Source organism: Podarcis vaucheri (assembly GCF_965113315.1).
Source record: "Podarcis vaucheri genome assembly, chromosome: 2".
In the NCBI taxonomy this organism is placed as follows: Eukaryota; Metazoa; Chordata; class Lepidosauria; order Squamata; family Lacertidae; genus Podarcis; species Podarcis vaucheri.
In genome coordinates, this window is record NC_138760.1 from 124,447,042 (window position 1) to 124,466,459 (window position 19,418).

General features: G+C 48.2%; 1 protein-coding gene across 1 annotated transcript; it reads right to left on the reverse strand.

Annotated features, from left to right (window-relative positions):
- Positions 1 to 1,098: 1,098 nt before the first annotated feature.
- Positions 1,099 to 18,266, reverse strand: LOC309524588 (uncharacterized protein). Its single transcript, XM_082209268.1, has 5 exons — positions 18,101 to 18,266; positions 14,019 to 15,824; positions 11,531 to 12,224; positions 8,921 to 9,026; positions 1,099 to 4,994 (listed from the first exon to the last, which is right to left on the reverse strand). The coding sequence occupies exons 2-5, from the start codon at positions 15,788 to 15,790 to the stop codon at positions 3,898 to 3,900; spliced, it is 3,669 nt and encodes a 1,222-aa protein (XP_082065394.1). The 5' UTR covers positions 15,791 to 15,824; positions 18,101 to 18,266; the 3' UTR covers positions 1,099 to 3,897.
- Between the last annotated feature and the right edge of the window lie 1,152 nt (positions 18,267 to 19,418).

A 19,418-nucleotide genomic window follows, 5' to 3' on the forward strand; every position in this document is an offset into this window, starting at 1 on the left:
ATCAGAAGGTCGGCAGTTCAAATCCCCGTGACGGGGTGAGCTCCCGCTGTTCAGTCCCTGCTCCTGCCAACCTAGCAGTTCGAAAGCACGTCAAAGTGCAAGTTGATAAATGGGTACCACTCCGGCGGGAAGGTAAACGGTGTTTCCGTGCACTGCTCTGGTTCGCCAGAAGCGGCTTAGTCATGCTGGCCACATGACCTGGAAGCGCCGCAATCCCAGAGTCGGCCACGACTGGACCTGGTCAGGGGTCCCTTTACCTTTTACTTCTGAGTAGACATGGTTAGGCTTGCACACTGCAAGCATGCTCAGCGGGCGAGGAATTGAACCCCTGTGGACAATGGAAACCCAGAGGCGGGGAATGAAATGGGATATCTTGGAACAATGGGTGCGGTATAAATAATAAAATTATTATTAAAATAAAAAAATTCCTTCCAGTACCACCTTAAAGACCAACTAAGTTAGTTCTTGGTATGAGCTTTCGTGTGCATGCACACTTCTTCAGATACACTGAAACAGAAGTTGCCAGATCCTTCTATATAGTGAGAAGGTGACAATGACAAGACATTGGATTCTTATCTCATTATACATGACTAAGCCATTTTTCACCTTCTCACCCCTTGCCTTTTCCTGTAAGACCTATTACAGTCGTTAAGAGTCGTCAACAGGCACATCTCAGCTATCTACCAATCTCCCATTCCCACCACCCTTCTGAGTAATACCCCTCCCCACCTTCTCACTATATAGAAGGATCTGGCAACTTCTGTTTCAGTGTATCTGAAGAAGTGTGCATGCACACGAAAGCTCATACCAAGAACTAACTTAGTTGGTCTTTAAGGTGCTACTGGAAGGAATTTTTTTATTTTGACTATGGCAGACGAACACGGCTACCTATCTGTAACTAAAATTATTATTCTTATTCTTAGATGCCTGACACCCTGAGCAGAAGCAGTCCACGCACGGCCACATTTTGTCTCCATTATAATCACATCTCTGGGTGTGTTTTAAAAATAAGCCCTCTTGGGAACTAAAGCGGGTATAATACTCTTCATGGATAAAATCAAACCTCTGGAGATCTGGAACCCAATTAGGAGGCTGGTATTAGTTTCATTGTTTATTTCATGAGAAGATCACAGGCTGTCTCTCCCACATAGAAATCCCTCAAGGTCTTTCTCACCTTCCCATGCAGAGAGAGAGAGAGAAAACACTGGCAAACATTGTGACAGAAAACTTCCGATAAGATCCAAATGAAGCAATTTGTGAACAGTTTCCAGAAAGTCATTTTCATGTGCCTCCTGCTGCACTCTTTTTCTAACAAGCACTCCATAAATTAAGCAATTTTGCTTCAGGCTGCAATCTGATACACATTCGCCTTGGAGTAAGCCCCATTGAACTGAGTAAGACTTACATCTCTGTAAACCTGCCCTGTAAATTGTAGATCTGTGCGCCATAACTGTTTGAAAGCACAACACCAACAATATATGGATGGCTATTTATCCATCTGCTTTCACCATGGACAAAGACATGAAATTTACTGCAGGGTGGCACTGTGAAGATCTACACCGTCCATTTAAAGCACATGGCTTTCCCAACAGAATCATGGGAAATGTAGTTCCACACCACCACGGAGCTACAATTCCCTGCACCTTTAACAAGCTACAAGGGATGCAGGTGGCGCTGTGGGTTAAACCACAGAGCCTAGGACTTGCCGATCAGAAGGTCGGCGGTTCGAATCCCCACGACAGGGTGAGCTCCCATTGCTCGGTCCCTGCTCCTGCCATCTAGCAGTTCGAAAGCACGTCAAAGTGCAAGTAGATAAATAGGTACCGCTCCGGCGGGAAGGTGAACAGCGTTTCCGTGCGCTGCTCTGGTTTGCCAGAAGCGGCTTAGTCATGCTGGCCACATGACCCGGAAGCTGTCTGCGGACAAACGCCGGCTCCCTTGGCCTATAGAGCGAGATGAGCGCTGCAACCCCAGAGTCGGTCACGACTGGACCTAATTGTCAGAGGTCCCTTTACCTTTACCTTAACAAGATACAGTTTGAGGGATTATTTGGGGGAAGTGATGTGCTCTAAATGTGCGTCGGTTGTGCTTTAAATGGGTGGCGTGGCTCTGCCCAGTATGTAACGCGGCCTTCCCCAACCAGGTACCTCCCCCGGTGTTTGAACTACGACTCCCACCGGCGCCATCCGGCAGAATCAAAACATCTGGAAGTCCACCAAGAACAGGAAAGACTAACCCAGAGGGGATTTTTTGGAAAGCTGCCCTAAATTGTCCTCAAAGGGAACACACAAAGCTTGCTTCACACCACGTCAGCTGGCCAACCTAGTGATATCTTTAAAGGGACAGTTCTTTTACTGCTTGAAAGGTGTACAATTTTGCAAGGTATGGTTAAAAATTATTTCCCAGCCTATTTTATTTTTTACATAAATTGCAAACCGCTTTAATTATTGTAGTAGAAAAGCGGGATGCAGATAATAAACTAACTAAACTATTACTTTGATACAAAATACTATTTTATTCTTTAAAAAAAAAAATTCTCCAAGGCTTATTGTTCCACCCGAGATACTTCTTTAAGGGGTGACGCTGGGGGTGGGGGACTCAACCCGGGGCTGCCTGCGTACATTTCATACACGAGTTAAACTTTAATAAAAAATACTACATGGCACCCTCGCTACCCCAAAGACTAGGGCTGCAATCCTAGAACTACTTAAGGGGAGTAATGGTCAGTGTCTGTGGTGGGGCGGGAGGAAAGGAGCCCAACAGCAGGTGGCGCCAGAGACAATGAGAGAATCATAGAGTTGGAATAGGTGGAGCCAACTAATTCTGCTTTTGTCCCCACCCTCCTGCTGAGTTCTACAAGGGCGGAAATGGACTGAGGGCAGCGTGGGACACTCCTCTGAGCGATCTGTAAGACGGCAGGCGGCAGGCAACAGAGGCTGGTCCACTAGGGGAAATGGGGGTGGGGTCAATGCTCCACCAAACTCAGCCGGTCCTCAGCGACACCCACCTGCACACACAGTGTTCTCCTTGCAGAGCAGGGAGAATAGGGGGAAACTAGAACTAGACTGGCTCTCCCAGCCTTCTGCCCTGCCAGACCCAATAAGCAGCTGTCCTAATGAATCAGCCACCCACTGCTACGTACGCCCACAGAGGTGAGCCCCACATGCGAGGCTCAAAGCCCCAGTTACCAAAACTTTGCAGTGGAGACATATTCCGACGTCAGGTTACGAAAACACACAGAAACTATATAGGACTAGGTGCACGTTGCAAGTTGTCCATGACCAGTTAACACAGAGAAAACTGTCACCATATTCCTCGTGCCCCATCCATTCCGAATATAGAGAAATCATTGATGGGGGTGGAGGATGGAATTGCAACAAGTTCTTCATAGCCCAGAGAGGTATATTCCCTCTGCGCATCCACAGATGTCCACCAACCAACATTTATTGGCACAGCAGCAACCTAACCATATACAGAGGTGGATGTCTGGCAACCGAAAAGCTCTGGTGTTAATTATCGATGCAGTTCCCATACTGGGCATCAGGGTACGCTAGTGAGCAGGGGCAGGACTCGCAAGCGATTCACTGCAGAGGTTTTCCCTCTTTCCAGTTGGCCTCCACGAGACGGCAACAAATGCTGCCCATCCGGAGACTAAGTGCGATTGCTCAAATCCAATATAGCGGTACAGTCAAATTCCCTCAGAGGAGTGTGCCTGTTGTGACTCTGCTTGAGTACACTGGCCTGGGATTTTTCTCTTTCCAAGAAAGAGGCATGTCCAGTCCCAAAAAGTCAGGAGCGGATCCTGAACGGGCGGGGATTCTTACACCTAAACAAACTACGCTAAGACTGCAGTCTGCTCTTGTATCTTAGTCCGGGAGGCCGGAGGGGACACGCGCCTCAGCTCTCGGACGGCTGAGAGACGTAGGACGAGGGTTTCTCCCCCTTGTGCTTCCTCACGATGTGCTTGATCACGTGCGCCCGCTGGCTGAAGCTCTTGCGGCAGACCAGGCAGGTGTACGGCTTCTCTCCCGTGTGCATCCTCTGGTGCACTTGAAGGCCCGACGAGTGCCGGAAGCTCTTCCCGCAGTCGGAGCACTGGTACGGCTTCTCCTCGGTGTGGATGACTTCATGGGTGAGCAGGCTGGTCTTCTGGTTGAAGCTCTTCCCGCAGTAGGAACACTTGTAGGGCTTCTCCCCCGTGTGGATCCTCTGGTGCCGGTTGACGCTCGACTGCGTGGCGAAGACCTTACCGCAAATGGGGCAGGGGCTCATCCGCTTCCCCTTGTACAGCTTCGCCGGGGTCTTGATGAAGCAAAGGTCGCCGCCTGGAACGATCACCGACTCGATCGTTCCCACGGACACGTCCTTCCCCAGATCAATCTCAGGTTCATTCTGGTGCTCGGGGACGTTCTCCTCCTTCTCGGGGCCCGGCGCGTCCGAGGGCTGTGGCTGGATCTCCTTCCCTTGCTCGTTCAGCAGCCGCCAGCTCATCACGCTTCCCGTCTGCCGGAGGTTCTTCTTGCACGACAAGCACTTGTAGACCTTCTCCCCCATGGGATCCACCTGGTACGGGGCAATGCCCCATTTCGGCTTGAAGCTCTCCCCGCACTCTGAGCACTGGTAGGACTTCTCTTCGGTGTGGACGGCCTCGTGAGCCATCAGGTTGGTCCTGCGGTTGAAGCCCTTCCCGCAATCGAGACACCTGTAGGGCTTCTCTCCCGAGTGGATTATCAGGTGTCGGTTGAGGCTCGATTTGCGAGTGAACGCTCTCTCGCAAACGGGGCACACGTGTCTGCCCACGCCCTCCTGCAAGCTCTGGGGCCCCGTGATCTTCCAGACTTGGATTTCGTTTGCCATGTGTCCCTCTGCTCCGCCCGGATCGCCAAAGCTCCCTTCTTCCATCTCACATTCTTCCTCTTCCATATCGGACTCCGATTCTTCGGCGGACACATGCCGCGCTTCCTTTCCGCTTTCATCCAACAATATTTCACGTCCTGGAGCAGAAGAGAACAGCGTTTTATTGCGGCAGTCCACCTCAGAACGGAACACCGTGCAAGCCGGTACAGACTTCTACAAGGGTGCAGAAACTGCAATAGAATTTAGTACATGGAAATGAATTGCGTAATTCAACGTGGAATTAAATTGCTTGCGCAGCACCATGTCCCCCCGTCTCCTACCCTGCAAACCCCTTACACCTGTTCTAGGCAAAGGGCCTTCTCGGTAGTGGTGCCCACTCTCCCATCAGATGTCAGAGAAATAAACAACTGACTTTTAGAAAACGTCTGAAGGCAGCCCTGTTTAGGGAAGTTTTTAGTGTCTTGATGCTTTATCGCTTAAAAAAAAAATATTATTATCATTAATTCTGTTGGGAGCTGCCCAGAGTGGCTGGGGAAACTCGGCCAAATGGGCGGGGTAGAAATAATAAATTATTATTGTTATTATTATAGGGGTTCGCCCAGCCCTCCAGAGCAGATTTGGGGGGGGGGCAGAAGGAGGGAAAGTCCCATTGCTTCCACTCGTGCAACATCCCAAGCCCGATGTGTAAGGCCTTCCAAGTTAACGAAGTTTTGCTTATTGAACACCACTAAAACAACAAGATGGTCTGTAGCGAAGGAGGGGGCCTAGGGCCCTCGTATCTACAGGACCGCCTCTCCTGGTCTGCCCCGCAGAGGACCTTAAGGTCCATGAATAACCATAGTTTAGAGATCCCGGGCCCTAAGGAAGTCAGACTATCCTCCACCAGGGCCTTCTCAGTGATGGCTCCGACCTGCTGGAATGCTCTGTCCCATGAGACCAGGGCCCTGCAGGATTTAACTTCTTTCCGCAGGGCCTGTAAGACAGAGCTATTCCGCCTGGCTTTCAATCTGAACTTAGCAGGATCTTTTATTCCCCTTCCTTCCCTCCCCTTTTTATGACGATTACCCGCTCTGGGATCCCACAGCTAATTCTCCCCTGGTCTCCTCGCTGGCCCAAATAGGCCTAACTTAGCCAGCTAGCCCTGGTGATCATCTAATGTTTATTGGATGGATTTCCCCCCTAAATTGATTTTTGAATTCTGAATTTATTGTTATACACGTTTTATACTGTATTTTATGATGTTTTTTGTTGCATCAATTAAATGGTTTGAATTTGTTGTCGGCCACCCTGAGCCCGGTTTTCTGAACCGGGAAGGGCGGGGTATAAATAAATAAAAAATTATATGATTTATTTATTATTTCAGATCATTTAGGACTTCAAACACTAACATTTCCATTGTGTATTATGTCCTTCCAACAGCCGTGAGCAAAAATAATGCAGAGAGGACTGCCCATGCTCAGGGGATTTCTGCAGGGATACCATGAACCCAAGTCACAATGGTTACGTTCTCCTGCCATAGTCAGAGATGGCAAATGCCTTTGGATACCAACTTTGCTGTTCCTTGAGGCTCAGGTGGTCTCAGTGGCCCAGAGTGCCTTCCATCAGCTTCGGCTGCTGGCCCAGCTGCAGCCCTATCTGGACAAGAATAGCCTAACTACTATTGTGCTGGTAACCTCAAGGTTAGATTACTGCAATGCGTTATACGTAGGGCTGCCTCTGAAGACAGTTCGGAAACTTCAGGTAGTGCAGAATTCAGTGGCCAGGTTGCTCACCGGAGCAAGGCGCTTTGAGCATATTATACCAATCCTGATCCGATTGCACTGGCTACCAATTAGTTTCTGGGCCCAATTATTCTTTTTTCTTTTTTCTTTTGATAACATTTTATTAATTTTCCAAAAGTAACAACAAAAATAAAAATAAAAATAGCAACAATAATGCAGAAAGAGAAAGAAAACATCATAAACAAATTTTTAAACCATACTTTTTGCTTGACTTCCCTCCACTCCCCCTCTTGGTTCCATTGTTTAGTACTCGTTCACAGACATCCTTTAAACCTTAGATTCCTAATAACCCAATTTTAAACCTAAAACAATTTTAAACTTGTTACAAGTGACTTTTAGAAGTTAGACTAATGTAAAAATCTATACACAATGCTTAAAAAGATATGCATTAAACATTTGCCCCTTTTTATAAAATTCAAAGTCCTCTTTCTTTTCTTGGGTTTCAAGTTAACTGATTTGTCCTGCATAGTTCAAGAGTTTATTTTGCCAGTCTTCTTCATCTTCTCTGGCAGAGGAGTCTTCCTTTTGTGGGAGCTGGCTGGTCTTGGCCTGGCGTCCACTCTTAAGTACAGGAACAAAGTATTTCGTTCAATATGTCAATCAAGACTCGTACATCTCAATATCGTAACTTCAATTTTTTTTAACAGCAATCATTTTTCACATTCCTTTCCAATCTTTATATGCCTTTTCCCAGGCCTTTTTAATGATTTTACATTGCCACCAACTTTTATCCTTTTTACCCTCCCTTCCTGTTTCCTCCCTATCACAGTCAAAGCCTCCCAGATCATTTCAGACAGCGGTCCCATTTCCGGGCCCAGTTAAAAGTGCTGGCTTTGGCTTATAAAGCCTTAAATGGCTCAGGACCGCAATGCCTCTTTCCATATGAACCTTCCCAGACCCTTAAGATCATCCTCTGAGGACCTTCTTTGTGTGCCTCCCCCATGAGAGGTCCGGAGGGTGGCAAGGCAAGAACAGGGCCTTCTCTGCAGTGGCTCCCTGTCTATGGAATGCTCTCCCCAGGGAAGTTCGCCTGGCTCCTTCATTACACCTTTAGGTGCTGTCAAAAATGTTCTTTTAACCAGGCCTTTGGTTGACCTAATGACATCCTATACTCTTTTAAAATGTGCCTCTTTTTTGGGGGGGGGTGTATTATTGGGTTGTTGTTTTTATTTTGAATATATATATTGTGGTTTTTATTCAATAAAACAACAACAACAACAACAGATGTAAACCACAGAGGAGGAGTGCTGTTGCCTTTGGGTGCTGCTTGTGGGCTCCCCTGGTTGCCAGTGGGAGATCAGGATCCTGAACAGGGTGGGGCTGTCAAATGACCTGTTGATGGCATTTTACCATTGTACTGTTGAGAGTGTATTAACTTATGGTGTGTGTGTGTGTGGTTTGGGAGCTGCATGGTCAGGGGAAAAACAATGCTGTCCAGGGTTGTAAAGACTGCGGGGAGAATAATTGGGTGCACTCTTCCCACCTTGGATCAAATCTACGCTTCCAGGTGCCATAAGAAAGCGGCAGAGATAGTGCAGGATAGAGGGCACCCCGGAAATGATCTCTTTCAGCTTCTGCCTTTTGGTACAGGGGTTAGAAAGACTAGGACTAGCTGCCTGAGAAACAGCTTCTACTCAAATGCGATGTTGGTTTTAAACACATTGTAAGGAGTCTGTACGGGACACGGGTGGCGCTGTGGGTTAAACCACAGAGCCTAAGGCTTGCCGATCAGAAGGTCGGCGGTTCGAATCCCCGCGACGGGGTGAGCTCCCGTTTCTCGGTCCCTGCTCCTGCCAATGTAGCAGTTCGAAAGCACCTCAAAGTGCAGGTAGATAAATAGGTACCGCTCCGGTGGGAAGGTAAACGGCGTTTCCATACGCTGCTCTGGTTCGCCAGAAGCGGCTTAGTCATGCTAGCTACATGATCCGGAAGCTGTACGCCGGCTCCCTCTGCCAATAAAGCGAGGTGAGCCGCAACCCCAGAGTCGGTCACAACTGGACCTAATGGTCAGGGGTCCCTTTACCTTTATGGAGTCTGTAGGAGAGTATATTGTATTTAAAAATGGGGTATCAGAGTTTTTAGGGGGGTAACCAGGTTGGGATAGCAGGCTTGTTGGGTTTTGAATGTCTTATGTAGATTTTTTCAATTTCGTTGTTCTGTATGGGACAATGACAATAAAGATTATTGCATTGTATCATATCTGACCTGACGCAGCAGCCAGGCTCTTTTCAACCAAAGCTGCCTTCGGAAAGCACAGAATTTAAGAGGCAAGAAAGCCTTACCTGGCGAGCTGGGGCTGTCGTCGACCTCTTCCTTCACCTCGGTCTCCATCAAAGCCTGGTCTCCATCCGACAGGCCCACAACCACTTCGTCGTACGTGTCCAGATCCTAAAACAGCCAAATGTGACCCCCGTTATTAAGACACAACAGCAGGCTGTCCAATTCAGACTCCGGCCTATGCCCCCCGCAGACCACAACTGTCGTATTGAAAGCCAGGTACCACCAGAACAGGACCTGGCAGACCAGGGTTCAAATCTCCACTTCGTCATGGAAGTTCGCTGGGTGACCTCAGGCCAGTCGCTGCCTCTAGGCCTAACGTACCTCACAGGGTTGTTGTGGGGATGAAATAAGGAGGGGAAGATGCCATGTGCTCCTTGGGGAAGGTGGTGGGATATAAATGGAGAAAAAAAACAAATCACAGTCCAAGGCAGGGGTGAGCAACTCCCCTCGTAGCCTCCGCTCCTCTCTCCCTCCATGATGTGTTCTTGAACCCTAATCATGTCTGGATTAGAGAGGGGTATGTGAGTTTGCGCAGAAACTAGCCCACCGTCCTATATAAAAATAAATTTTGACTCCGTTGTTCCTCTCACTTCTGCCTCTGGAGCGTGGCCCTCAGAAGGGAATGCGCCCCTCAAGAAGGAAAAGACAGCCCACCCCCTAGGTTCGCGTAGAAGTACAGCTGTCAACTTTTCCCTTTTCTTGCGAGGAATCCTATTCGGAATAAGGGACTTTCCCTTTGAAAAAGGGAAACGTTGACAGCTATGGGTAGAAGTCTTGACCAACCGTTTCAGTCAAGAATGAGATGTGGTTTTGTGGATCCGGCCTCAGAACTGGGAGCCTGAACGAATCAAAAGAGAGACTGGCCATGCTCACTTTTTGTCTAAACTAAAAAAGGTCCAAATGCTGCGGCTCTCTTCAGATACAGTGGTGCCTCGCAAGATGAAAATAATCCATTCCGCGAGTCTCTTCGTCTAGCGGTTTTTTCGTCTTGCGAAGCAACCCTATTAGCGGCTTAGCAGATTAGCACTATTAGCGGCTTAGCGGCTAAAAGGCTATTAGCGGCTTAGAAAAAGGGGGGGAGCGAAAAAAAGCGCAAGAAGTTTTCGTCTTGCGAAGCAAGCCCATAGGGAAATTCGTCTTGCGAAGCGCATCGAAAAACGAAAAACCCTTTCGCCTAGCGAGTTTTTTGTCTTGCGATGCATTCGTCTTGCGGGGCACCACTGTATTGTTGTTCCCTCAACCATGCCTGCCAACATCTAGCAGGCCAGGATTATGACAAGAGAAAAAACTTCTCTCTATCCACTTTCCTCTCACAACACACCATTGTTTTTTTCCCTCCCAGTAAGAATGAATGGGTCTTTTGTGAGCAACGGAGCGCAGCTCTACACAAAGCCTTCCCTAAAAGTATAATGGGAAGTGTAGTTCCCCCACCCCCGACACAGCTACAATTCCCAGCACCCTCAACAACCAACAATCCCCAGGATTATTTGGGGAGAAGTCGGGTGCTTTTAAATGTGAGCTGGATGTGTTTTGATTTTATTGTGTGGAAGGGAAAGAGACTGAGCAACTGATGAATGGGTTCTCAAACCTTCACCATAAGGTCCCAGGGAGGATCACAACAATTTAAAACCCAGTATAGCGTAACTGTTAAGAGAGTTTTGAAAGACACTGGTCTTGAAAGACCTACACTGGCTCCCAGTACGTTTCCGAGAACAATTCAAAGTGTTGATGCTGACCATTAAAGCCTTAAACGGCCTCGGCCCAGTATACCTGAAGGAGCATCTCCACCCCCATCATTCTGCCCGGACACTGAGGTCCAGCACCGAGGGCCTTCTGGCGGTTCCCTCCCTGCGAGAAGCCAAGTTACAGGGAACCGGGCAGAGGGCCTGGCACCCGCCCTGTAGAACGCCCTCCCAACAGATGTCAAAGAGAACAACTACCAGACTTTTAGAAGACATCTGAAGGCAGCCCTGTTTAAAGGTAAAGGGACCCCTGACAATTAGGTCCAGTCGTGGCCGACTTGGGGTTGCGGCGCTCATCTCGCTTTATTGGCTGAGGGAGCCGGCGTACAGCTTCTGGGTCATGTGGCCAGCATCACTAAGCCGCTTCTGGCGAACCAGAGCAGCGCATGGAAACGCCGTTTACCTTCCCGCCGGAGTGGTACCTATTTATCTACTTGCACTTTGGCGTGCTTTCGAACTGCTAGGTTGGCAGGAGCAGGGACCGAGCAACGGGAGCTCACCCTGTTGCGGGGAATCGAACTGCCGACCTTCTGATTGGCGAGTCCTAGGCTCTGTGGTTTATCCCACAGCGCCACCCACGTCCCTAGCCCTGTTTAGGGAAGCTTTTAATGTTCAATAGATTATCGTATTTTAAAATTCTGTTGGAAGCCGCCCAGAGTGGCTGGGGAAACCCAGTCAGATGGGTGGGGTATAAATAATATTTTGCTGTTATTGAGACAAAATCCCCACTCACTGGGTGAGCTTGTGTCCTTGCCCATGTGGGTCCAGGCTCCCTGCTCCTTGTACCCACGCCACCACCCTGTCATATTCCCCCGAGGAAGTTTTCCCACCCCCCAAACCCCTCACCTGCCCTTCCCACCTGCTCCCTACCTCTTGAGGCCTCAGCAGGAAGGCTTCTGCCAGGTCCACCGCCTGGTCGCAGGTCTCGGGGCGACCATCCCTCACCCAGCTCTGGATCTCCGGCGGCAAGACGGCCAGGAACTGCTCCAAGACCACCAGCTCCAAGATCTGCTCCTTGGTGTGCCTCTTCGGCTTCAGCCAGCCGTAGCACAGCTCCTGGAGCCGGTCGCAGGCCGTGCGAGGCCCCTCGGCCTCCCAGTAGCGGAAACCCCGGAAACGCTGTCGCTTGGCCTCCGTGTCAATGTTGCCTCCGCTCGGGACATCGCCCTTCCCGTTTGGGTCTCCTGGTTTCAGGGTCCTGGAGATCTTCCAGTCTCCGTCTCGGAAGGCCGGGACGTGCTTCGCCCTCCCCTTCCCGGCAGGCTCCCGGCGGACGTCCGGGATAACCGGAGGGGTCTCGTCCCCCGACGGCCGAGCAGCGTCCCACGTGGAATGCGAGGGCTCGTCTCCCGGAGGGCAGCCCTGCCACTGAGTATCCCAGGAGTGCAGAGGCCTTTCCTCTGGCTCCACCTTGATCTCCTGGGGCTCCAGGTGAGGTGAGCTGTGGTGAGGAACAGCCTCTTCAAACACCTCCGCCTTGAAATCTTCCGAGCCTGCGGCAAGCGCCTCTTTCATTGTCGTCCCTGCGTAGCTTAGCGGCCTCGCGTACCAAGCTTGATGAGGCCTGGGCGAGAAAGGGCGAGACGGGATTCAAGGCTAAGTGTGACGTAATAAAACATAAAATAAAATTTATAGGGGGGGTTATTGTTTTGATTACAGCGGCACCTTGGTACTCAAATGCCTTGGGACCCAAACACAGCAAACCTGGAAGTAAGTGTTCCGGTTTGCAAACTTTTTTCGGAAGCTGAACGTGCTCCGTTTTGAGTGTTATGCTTCTGAACTGAGTGTCACGCTTCCGTTTTGAGTGTTGTGCTAACGTCTGTCTGTTTTTGCTGTCATACTTCGGGTTGAAGCATTTTCGGGTTGCGCTCCGTGGCGACCCGGAAGTAATGGAGCACGTTACTTCCGGGTTTCGCCGCTCGCGCAGATGCTCAAAATGATGTCACGCGCAGGGGTCGCGTTCACGTCAGGATGCGAACGGGGCTCCGGAACGGATCCCGTTCGCATCCAGAGGTACCACTGTATATTTTTCGGTTTTGCAGTTTTTATTTTTGTGATTGTGTGGAACCCAGTTCAGCTACTGATTGAATGACTGTGTAACTGCAGTACATTGTTTATTGCTTTCATTTTTATGGAGCAATGAAGAAGAAGAGGAGTTTGGATTTGATATCCCGCCTTTCACTCCCTTTAAGGAGTATCAAAGGGGCTAACATTCTCCTTTCCCTTCCTCCCCCACAACAAACACTCTGTGAGGTGAGTGGGGCTGAGAGACTTCACAGAAGTGTGACTGGCCCAGGGTCACCCAGCAGCTGCATGTGGAGGAGCGGAGACGCGAACCCGGTTCCCCAGATTACGAGACTACCACTCTTAACCACTACACCACACTGGCTCTCATTAGATAGTAAAATTCATGTTAAATTGCTGATTTAGGGGTTGTTTTTAAAAGATTAATCCATTTTGCATTACTTTCTACGGGAAAGTGCACCTTGGCTTTGGAACCAACTTCTGGAACAGATTGAGAACCAAAGTCCCACTGTATATATTTTGTGGTTTTATACTTTGATTTTGTTCTGTGAACCACCCTGAGACCTCTGGGTATAGGGCGATATAGAAGTTCAATTAATAATAATAATAATAATTTTCAAAAATTATTTTTTTATTCTTTTTAAGGCTGTGTGACACATGGCTTAGACAGGACACAGTAAGCTGCATTATCCAGAGCCAGACCATTACCCCACCTAGCTCTGTGCCGCCTGCTCTGGCTGGCAGCAGCTCAGACAGGTGCTTCTTCATTACATTCATTATTCAATAAATTATCTTTCCACGGATATATAATTTTATGTTATTACTCCCAAAAAAGTGGTGTCATGAGCCATCATTGCCAAAACAAGATGACACCTGATTGGCTCTCTAAACACTCCTTTTTCTGGTTATTTGGCTATAACCTTTGATAGAATACAGATAACTGTAAATTATTTTATACTAAATTATATTTCCATTGGTATATAATTTTATGCAGTGCTTTTTTTCTGAAAAAACGTTTAGGGGTACTCTCATTTTGGCTGAAGAAAATTATAGTTCAAATTGGGAACCATATTATAGTTCAAATTGGGAAAAATAAATACAGTAAATGGAGAAAAGTACAAAGATTCACAAAATATTTAGGAGTATGCATACCCCTGTGTGTCCCCCCAGAAAAAAGCACTGATTTTATGGTATTACTCCCCCAAAAAAGTGGTGTTATGAGCCACCAAACCTTTGAAATACACTTTCCCCAAAAGGTTTCCACAATTTTGGCCACTAGTGTAAAAACAGTACTGTAGATGATAAAAACAGAAATGTCATTTTTTTTTCTTACCTGCAAAGATGATGATAGTCCCCTTCAATAATCACAAAAGGTGACTGCTGTTCAAGTGTCCTGTAGCCCTCTTCCAGAATCCCTCTAGCTGACTCCCGTCCTGCCATGCCTTCCCTTTTTACACCACTGACACCTGGTTCAGACTCAGCGGATCTTTTCCGTTGTTTTAAAATTTGTCTAAAGTGAGACATAGCGCTATCATTGAACGTGTTGGTGGCATGACTGACAGCAGCAGCATCAGGGTGATATTTTTCAACAAAGCTTTGCAGTTCAGCCCATTTCGCACACATTTCTTCGATCAGTGCGGTAGGAACGCTTTCTCTTCTCTTCTCGTCCTCCTCCTCCTCCGACAATTCCTCAGTGGCCGCCTGTTGCTGCTCCATCAGAATGTCCTGGAGTTCTTCTGTGGTGAGCTCCGTCTTGTGGTCCTCCACTAACTCCTCGACGTCCTCTCCGCTCACTTCCAAGCCCAGGGACTTCCCCAGAGACACAATATCCTCAACAACAGGAGCATCTTCTCCAACATCCTCCAATACACCTTCAGGAACGGCTGCCGGCCACAATTCCTTCCATGCCGACTTCAATGTTCTCTGAGACACGTCGCCCCATGCTTTGTCTATGAGATGTAAACAATGTAGGATATTGAAACGGTTCTTCCAGAACTCTCTGAGGGTTAGCTCGGGGTCCGAGGTCACCTCAGAGCACATTTGGAACACTGCTTTGGTGTAAAGCTTCTTAAAATTGGACATGAGCTGCTGGTCCATGGGCTGGATGAGGGGAGTCGTGTTGGGGGGCAAAAACTTGACACTGATAAAACCGAACTCTTCCATCAACTCGTCCGCCAATCCTGGCGGGTGGGCCGGAGCGTTATCCATAACAAGCAGGCACTTCAGTGGAAGATTTTGGTCCTGGAGGTATTTTTTCACGCTTGGCCCAAACACTTCGTGAACCCACTCAACGAAAAACCGCCTGGTCAGCCAAGCTCTGCTATTCGCCCTCCACATCACAGGCAATTCGCTTTTGATGACATTGTTTTTCTTAAATACCCTGGGGTTCTCCGAAAGGTAGACCAGCAAAGGCTTCAACTTGAAATCTCCACTTGCGTTCGCACATAATAAAAGGGTCAGCCTGTCTTTCATGGGCTTGTGTCCTGGCAATGATTTCTCCTCCTCTGTTATGTAGGTCCTCTTGGGCATTTTCTTCCAAAAGAGGCCTGTCTCGTCACAGTTGAACACTTGTTGGGGAAGGAAACCCTCAGCCTCTACGTAATCTTGAAATTCCAAAACAAATTGGTCGGCGTCTTCTCTGTTGGCAATGGCAACTTCCCCGTGTCTCGCCGAAATGTGTATCCCACTTCTCCTCTTAAAATTATCAAACCACCCTCTGCTTGCCTTGAAAATCTCACCCTCACTTGCTCCAGGGATGTTTCTGACGAGGTCGGCATGCAAACGTAAAGCTTTTTCACAGATCATGCTCTCAGAAATGCTGTCACCGGCCAGCTGTTTTTCGGTTATCCATATGAAAAGCAATTTTTCCACTTCCTCAATGGTCTGCGTTCTTTGTTTTGTAAGTGTTTTAACACCTCTTGCAACATTGGCTCCTTTAATGGCTTTTTTATTTTTTAAGATGGTACAAATTGTCGATTTGGCTATACCAAACTGCCTTGCCAGGTCACGTACACGGGCACCACTTTCATGTTTGGAAATAATTTCCTTCTTCACCTCTATTGTCGTTCTGTTAATGGTTCTCTTGGCTTTGCAGCTGTTATCCATTTCTCACAGCAAAGGGGTGATTGGCAGAGGGATCCTGAGATGAGATGAGCAGAGATTTGATTGCACACAGTCACAAAAACAAATCGGTTGCAAGAGAGTCACCAAATAAGCCCAAATATCACCTCCGTGCTCAGGACTCAACAGCCGGCAGCTAGGCCTCAGGATCTTGCACTCAGCAGTAGCCGCGCGGCATGTTCGACTTCTGAGGCGTGTTCGAAAACCGAAGCGTTTACTTCCGGGTTTACGGCGTTTGTAAACGGAGACGTTCGAAAACCGAGGTACCACTGTATACCGCTCAATTGTGAAAAAAACAAACAAACAAACCCTCACACCTTCGTCCTAAGGTCCCAGGGCGGATCACAACAATTAAAAACCCAGTGAGGTGTAACGGTTAAGAGTGTTGGGACTAGGACCTGGGAGACCTGGGTTCGAATCCCCGCTCAGCCATGTGACCTTGGGCCAGTCCTCATCTCTTAGCCTAATCCACCTCACAGGGTTGTTGAGAGGATGGCACGGGCAAGAGGAGAACCAGGCAAACCAACTGGAGACCCTTTGAAAATAAAGGTGGCCCTCAATGTAATAATAATAATTTAAAAACCCAACATTAAAAACAAAATGAGCTGGTGGAAGTTCCACAAACGTGCCTAAGGCCAAAATAGACCCTTTAGTCTTCAAAGGGCTCCACACAAGACTCACTGCTGTCTTACAGACCCTCCAAGCGTCCATATTTTCCAGGGACAGTCCTGGATTTGCAGGAGCTGCCCCCGTTTCTGATTTGATCCCACTTTTTGTTGGGACGTCCCTATTTTCTTCGGATTAATGTTGGAGAGTAACGGAGTTTTGCGATGCCCGTCCCCCGCAGCCAAGGAGATCAGTAACTATATACAACCTTTGGTTGTGTGTGTGTGTGTGTGTATATATATATGCAGGTTTTGGTGTCTTCGGGTGTCTTCCCGTGTTCCAGTAACAAGAAGCCGAAAGCACCAGCCTGAAGATGACGAGTGAGACCTCGTCGAAACGTCCAAATGCCCGTGCCATCCTCTCAACAACCCTGTGAGGTGGATTAGGCTAAGAGATGAGGACTGGCCCAAGGTCACATGGCTGAGCGGGGATTCGAACCCAGGTCTCCCAGGTCCTAGTCCCAACACTCTTAACCGTTACACCTCACTGGGTTTTTAATTGTTGTGATCCGCCCTGGGACCTTAGGACGAAGGTCGAAACGTCGCACAGACACCCCGACTCTTACACGGGAAGACACCCGAAGACACCAAAACCTGCATTCCTATACCCGTGAAAATCTACGAAAGCATATATATATATATATATATATTGTTTTCGTAGATTTTCACGGGTACAGGAATGCAGGTTTTGGTGTCTTCGGGTGTCTTCCCGTGTAAGAGTCGGGGTGTCTGGGCGACGTTTCGACGAGGTCTCACTCGTCATCTTCAGGCTGGTGCTTTCGGCTTCTTGTTACTTCTTGGTTCCAGTAACAAGAAGCCGAAAGCACCAGCCTGAAGATGACGAGTGAGACCTCGTCGAAACGTCGCCCAGACACCCCGACTCTTACACGGGAAGACACCCGAAGACACCAAAACCTGCATATATATATTGTATATATATACAACACATATATACACCCCTCAACAGTATTTATAGGAACTCAAACACCAGATTCTGCTCTGTTCCAGTAACAAGAAGCCGAAAGCACCAGCCTGAAGATGACGAGTGAGACCTCGTCGAAACGTCGCACAGACACCCCGACTCTTACACGGGAAGACACCCGAAGACACCAAAACCTGCATTCCTGTACCCGTGAAAATCTACGAAAGCATATATATATATATATATATATATATATATATATGTATATACAACATATATATATATATTGTATATATATACAACATTTGAAGGCAGCCCAGCACAGGGAAGTTTTAAAATGTTTTTTTTATGTATGTTGGAAGCCGCCCAGTGTGGCTGGGGAAACCCATAAATCATAAAATGAGGATGATGATGATGATGGAGGGATATTTCCATTGGAGAAATGTTGGGAGGGTATGAGCGTCGGGGGTTTGTTCCTGCGCCAGATTAACCCTGCATGAACCGCACCGTTTCAAGTTGTGCTCCCGGCCATCTCCGACCGCCCTTTCCGCCTCTGCTTTGCGCCTGATCCGAGCTGGGAGAGGCGAGGGCGCACCATTGCACCGCCCCGACCCGGGGACCCCATTTCCAGCCTCGCCCCCCTTCCCAGCCCCGCCAGACCCCCTCCTCCTACCTCCCCCCCCCAGCCCTCCTTCCGGAGACCCTCACCTGGGATACCACCGGCGATCGGGCTTGGGAAAGCGCTGCTTCTCCGGCGGAGGCAGCCCCCTGCGTCGGGAAATTCAAAATCCCGTTTCTCGAGGAAGAGGTGGAGCCTCGCCGGCCGTGCGAGCAGAAAGGAAATGGCTCTCCAGCCCCCGCCCCGCCGGCTGGAAGCGCACCCAAAGAACCCTGGGAACTGTAGTTCGCAGAGGGTGCCGGGAACTGTAGCTCCGCCAGAGGGAGAACTACAGTTCCCGGGGTTCCAGCTGCCCGGGGCGGGGAGAGCCAGGCGCTCTGGGCGCCTGCGCTGCTGCTGCGCTCTCTGAACTTAACTCGTGTCTGGCCAAGAGTTGAATGGAGAGGCGGAGGAAGATGCCGTGGGCCGGGTCAGATCGCTAGTCGGAGAACGATCGAGTTCGAAGGGATCCCACGGGGTCATCTAGTCCGACCCCCTGCAGCGCAGGAATCTGTCACCCAACGTGCGGCTCGAACGCGCAGCCCTGGGCATCAGAGCCGACTTCTTCTTTTTAAAATTAATTTATAATTAATTTTATAAATTATAAAATTGTATAAATTATAATTTTATAAATTATAAATGTTTTACAGTCGCATAACCAACATGCAGCATAAAAACAAGATTCCTATGAATCTCTTGGAATTCCCTCCTCCCCTTTGTGGGTCCTACTGTTTATCATTTCCTCCTGCATCTTTTATGATAATCCAAATCTTTTCACCTCTCCATTGCATCCAAAAGTCACCATTGAACTACAAGCGATATTCCAATCCTACTAACGATTTTAACGTTTTACAATGGTCTTTTAAGGCAAGTTATAAATTCCCCCCATTCCTTATTAAAATTTTTGGTCAAATCTTTTTTTATTAAGTTTTGCATTGCAAATTTACATTCGAACTGTAAACACCATCATTTAGGATTCCCTGACTCCTTCGACTCCCCTCCGTCCTTCCATCAATCTTTTTAAAACTGCTTCTGTTATTTTCTCTATTTTTCTTAAGTAATCCATAATTTTTTGTACATTCCAAGCGTTACTCAATTCCTGCCAAAGTTTTTAGTTGTTTACAATGTTTTCTTAAATATATTTTTCTTATTTTCCCACTCCTTAAAGTTCTTCTCTTCCTGGTTTCTGATTTTCCCTGTCAATTTCAGCATAGTCCATCATCTAGTCTCCCCCCCCAGCCCCCCGCAATAAAATATTTGAGAGCCCCAGGGCCCCCAAAACTATACCCTCCAACATTTCTCTGAGGAGAATAGGGACATCATAGTCTATTATTATTATTATTATTATTATTATTATTATTATTATTA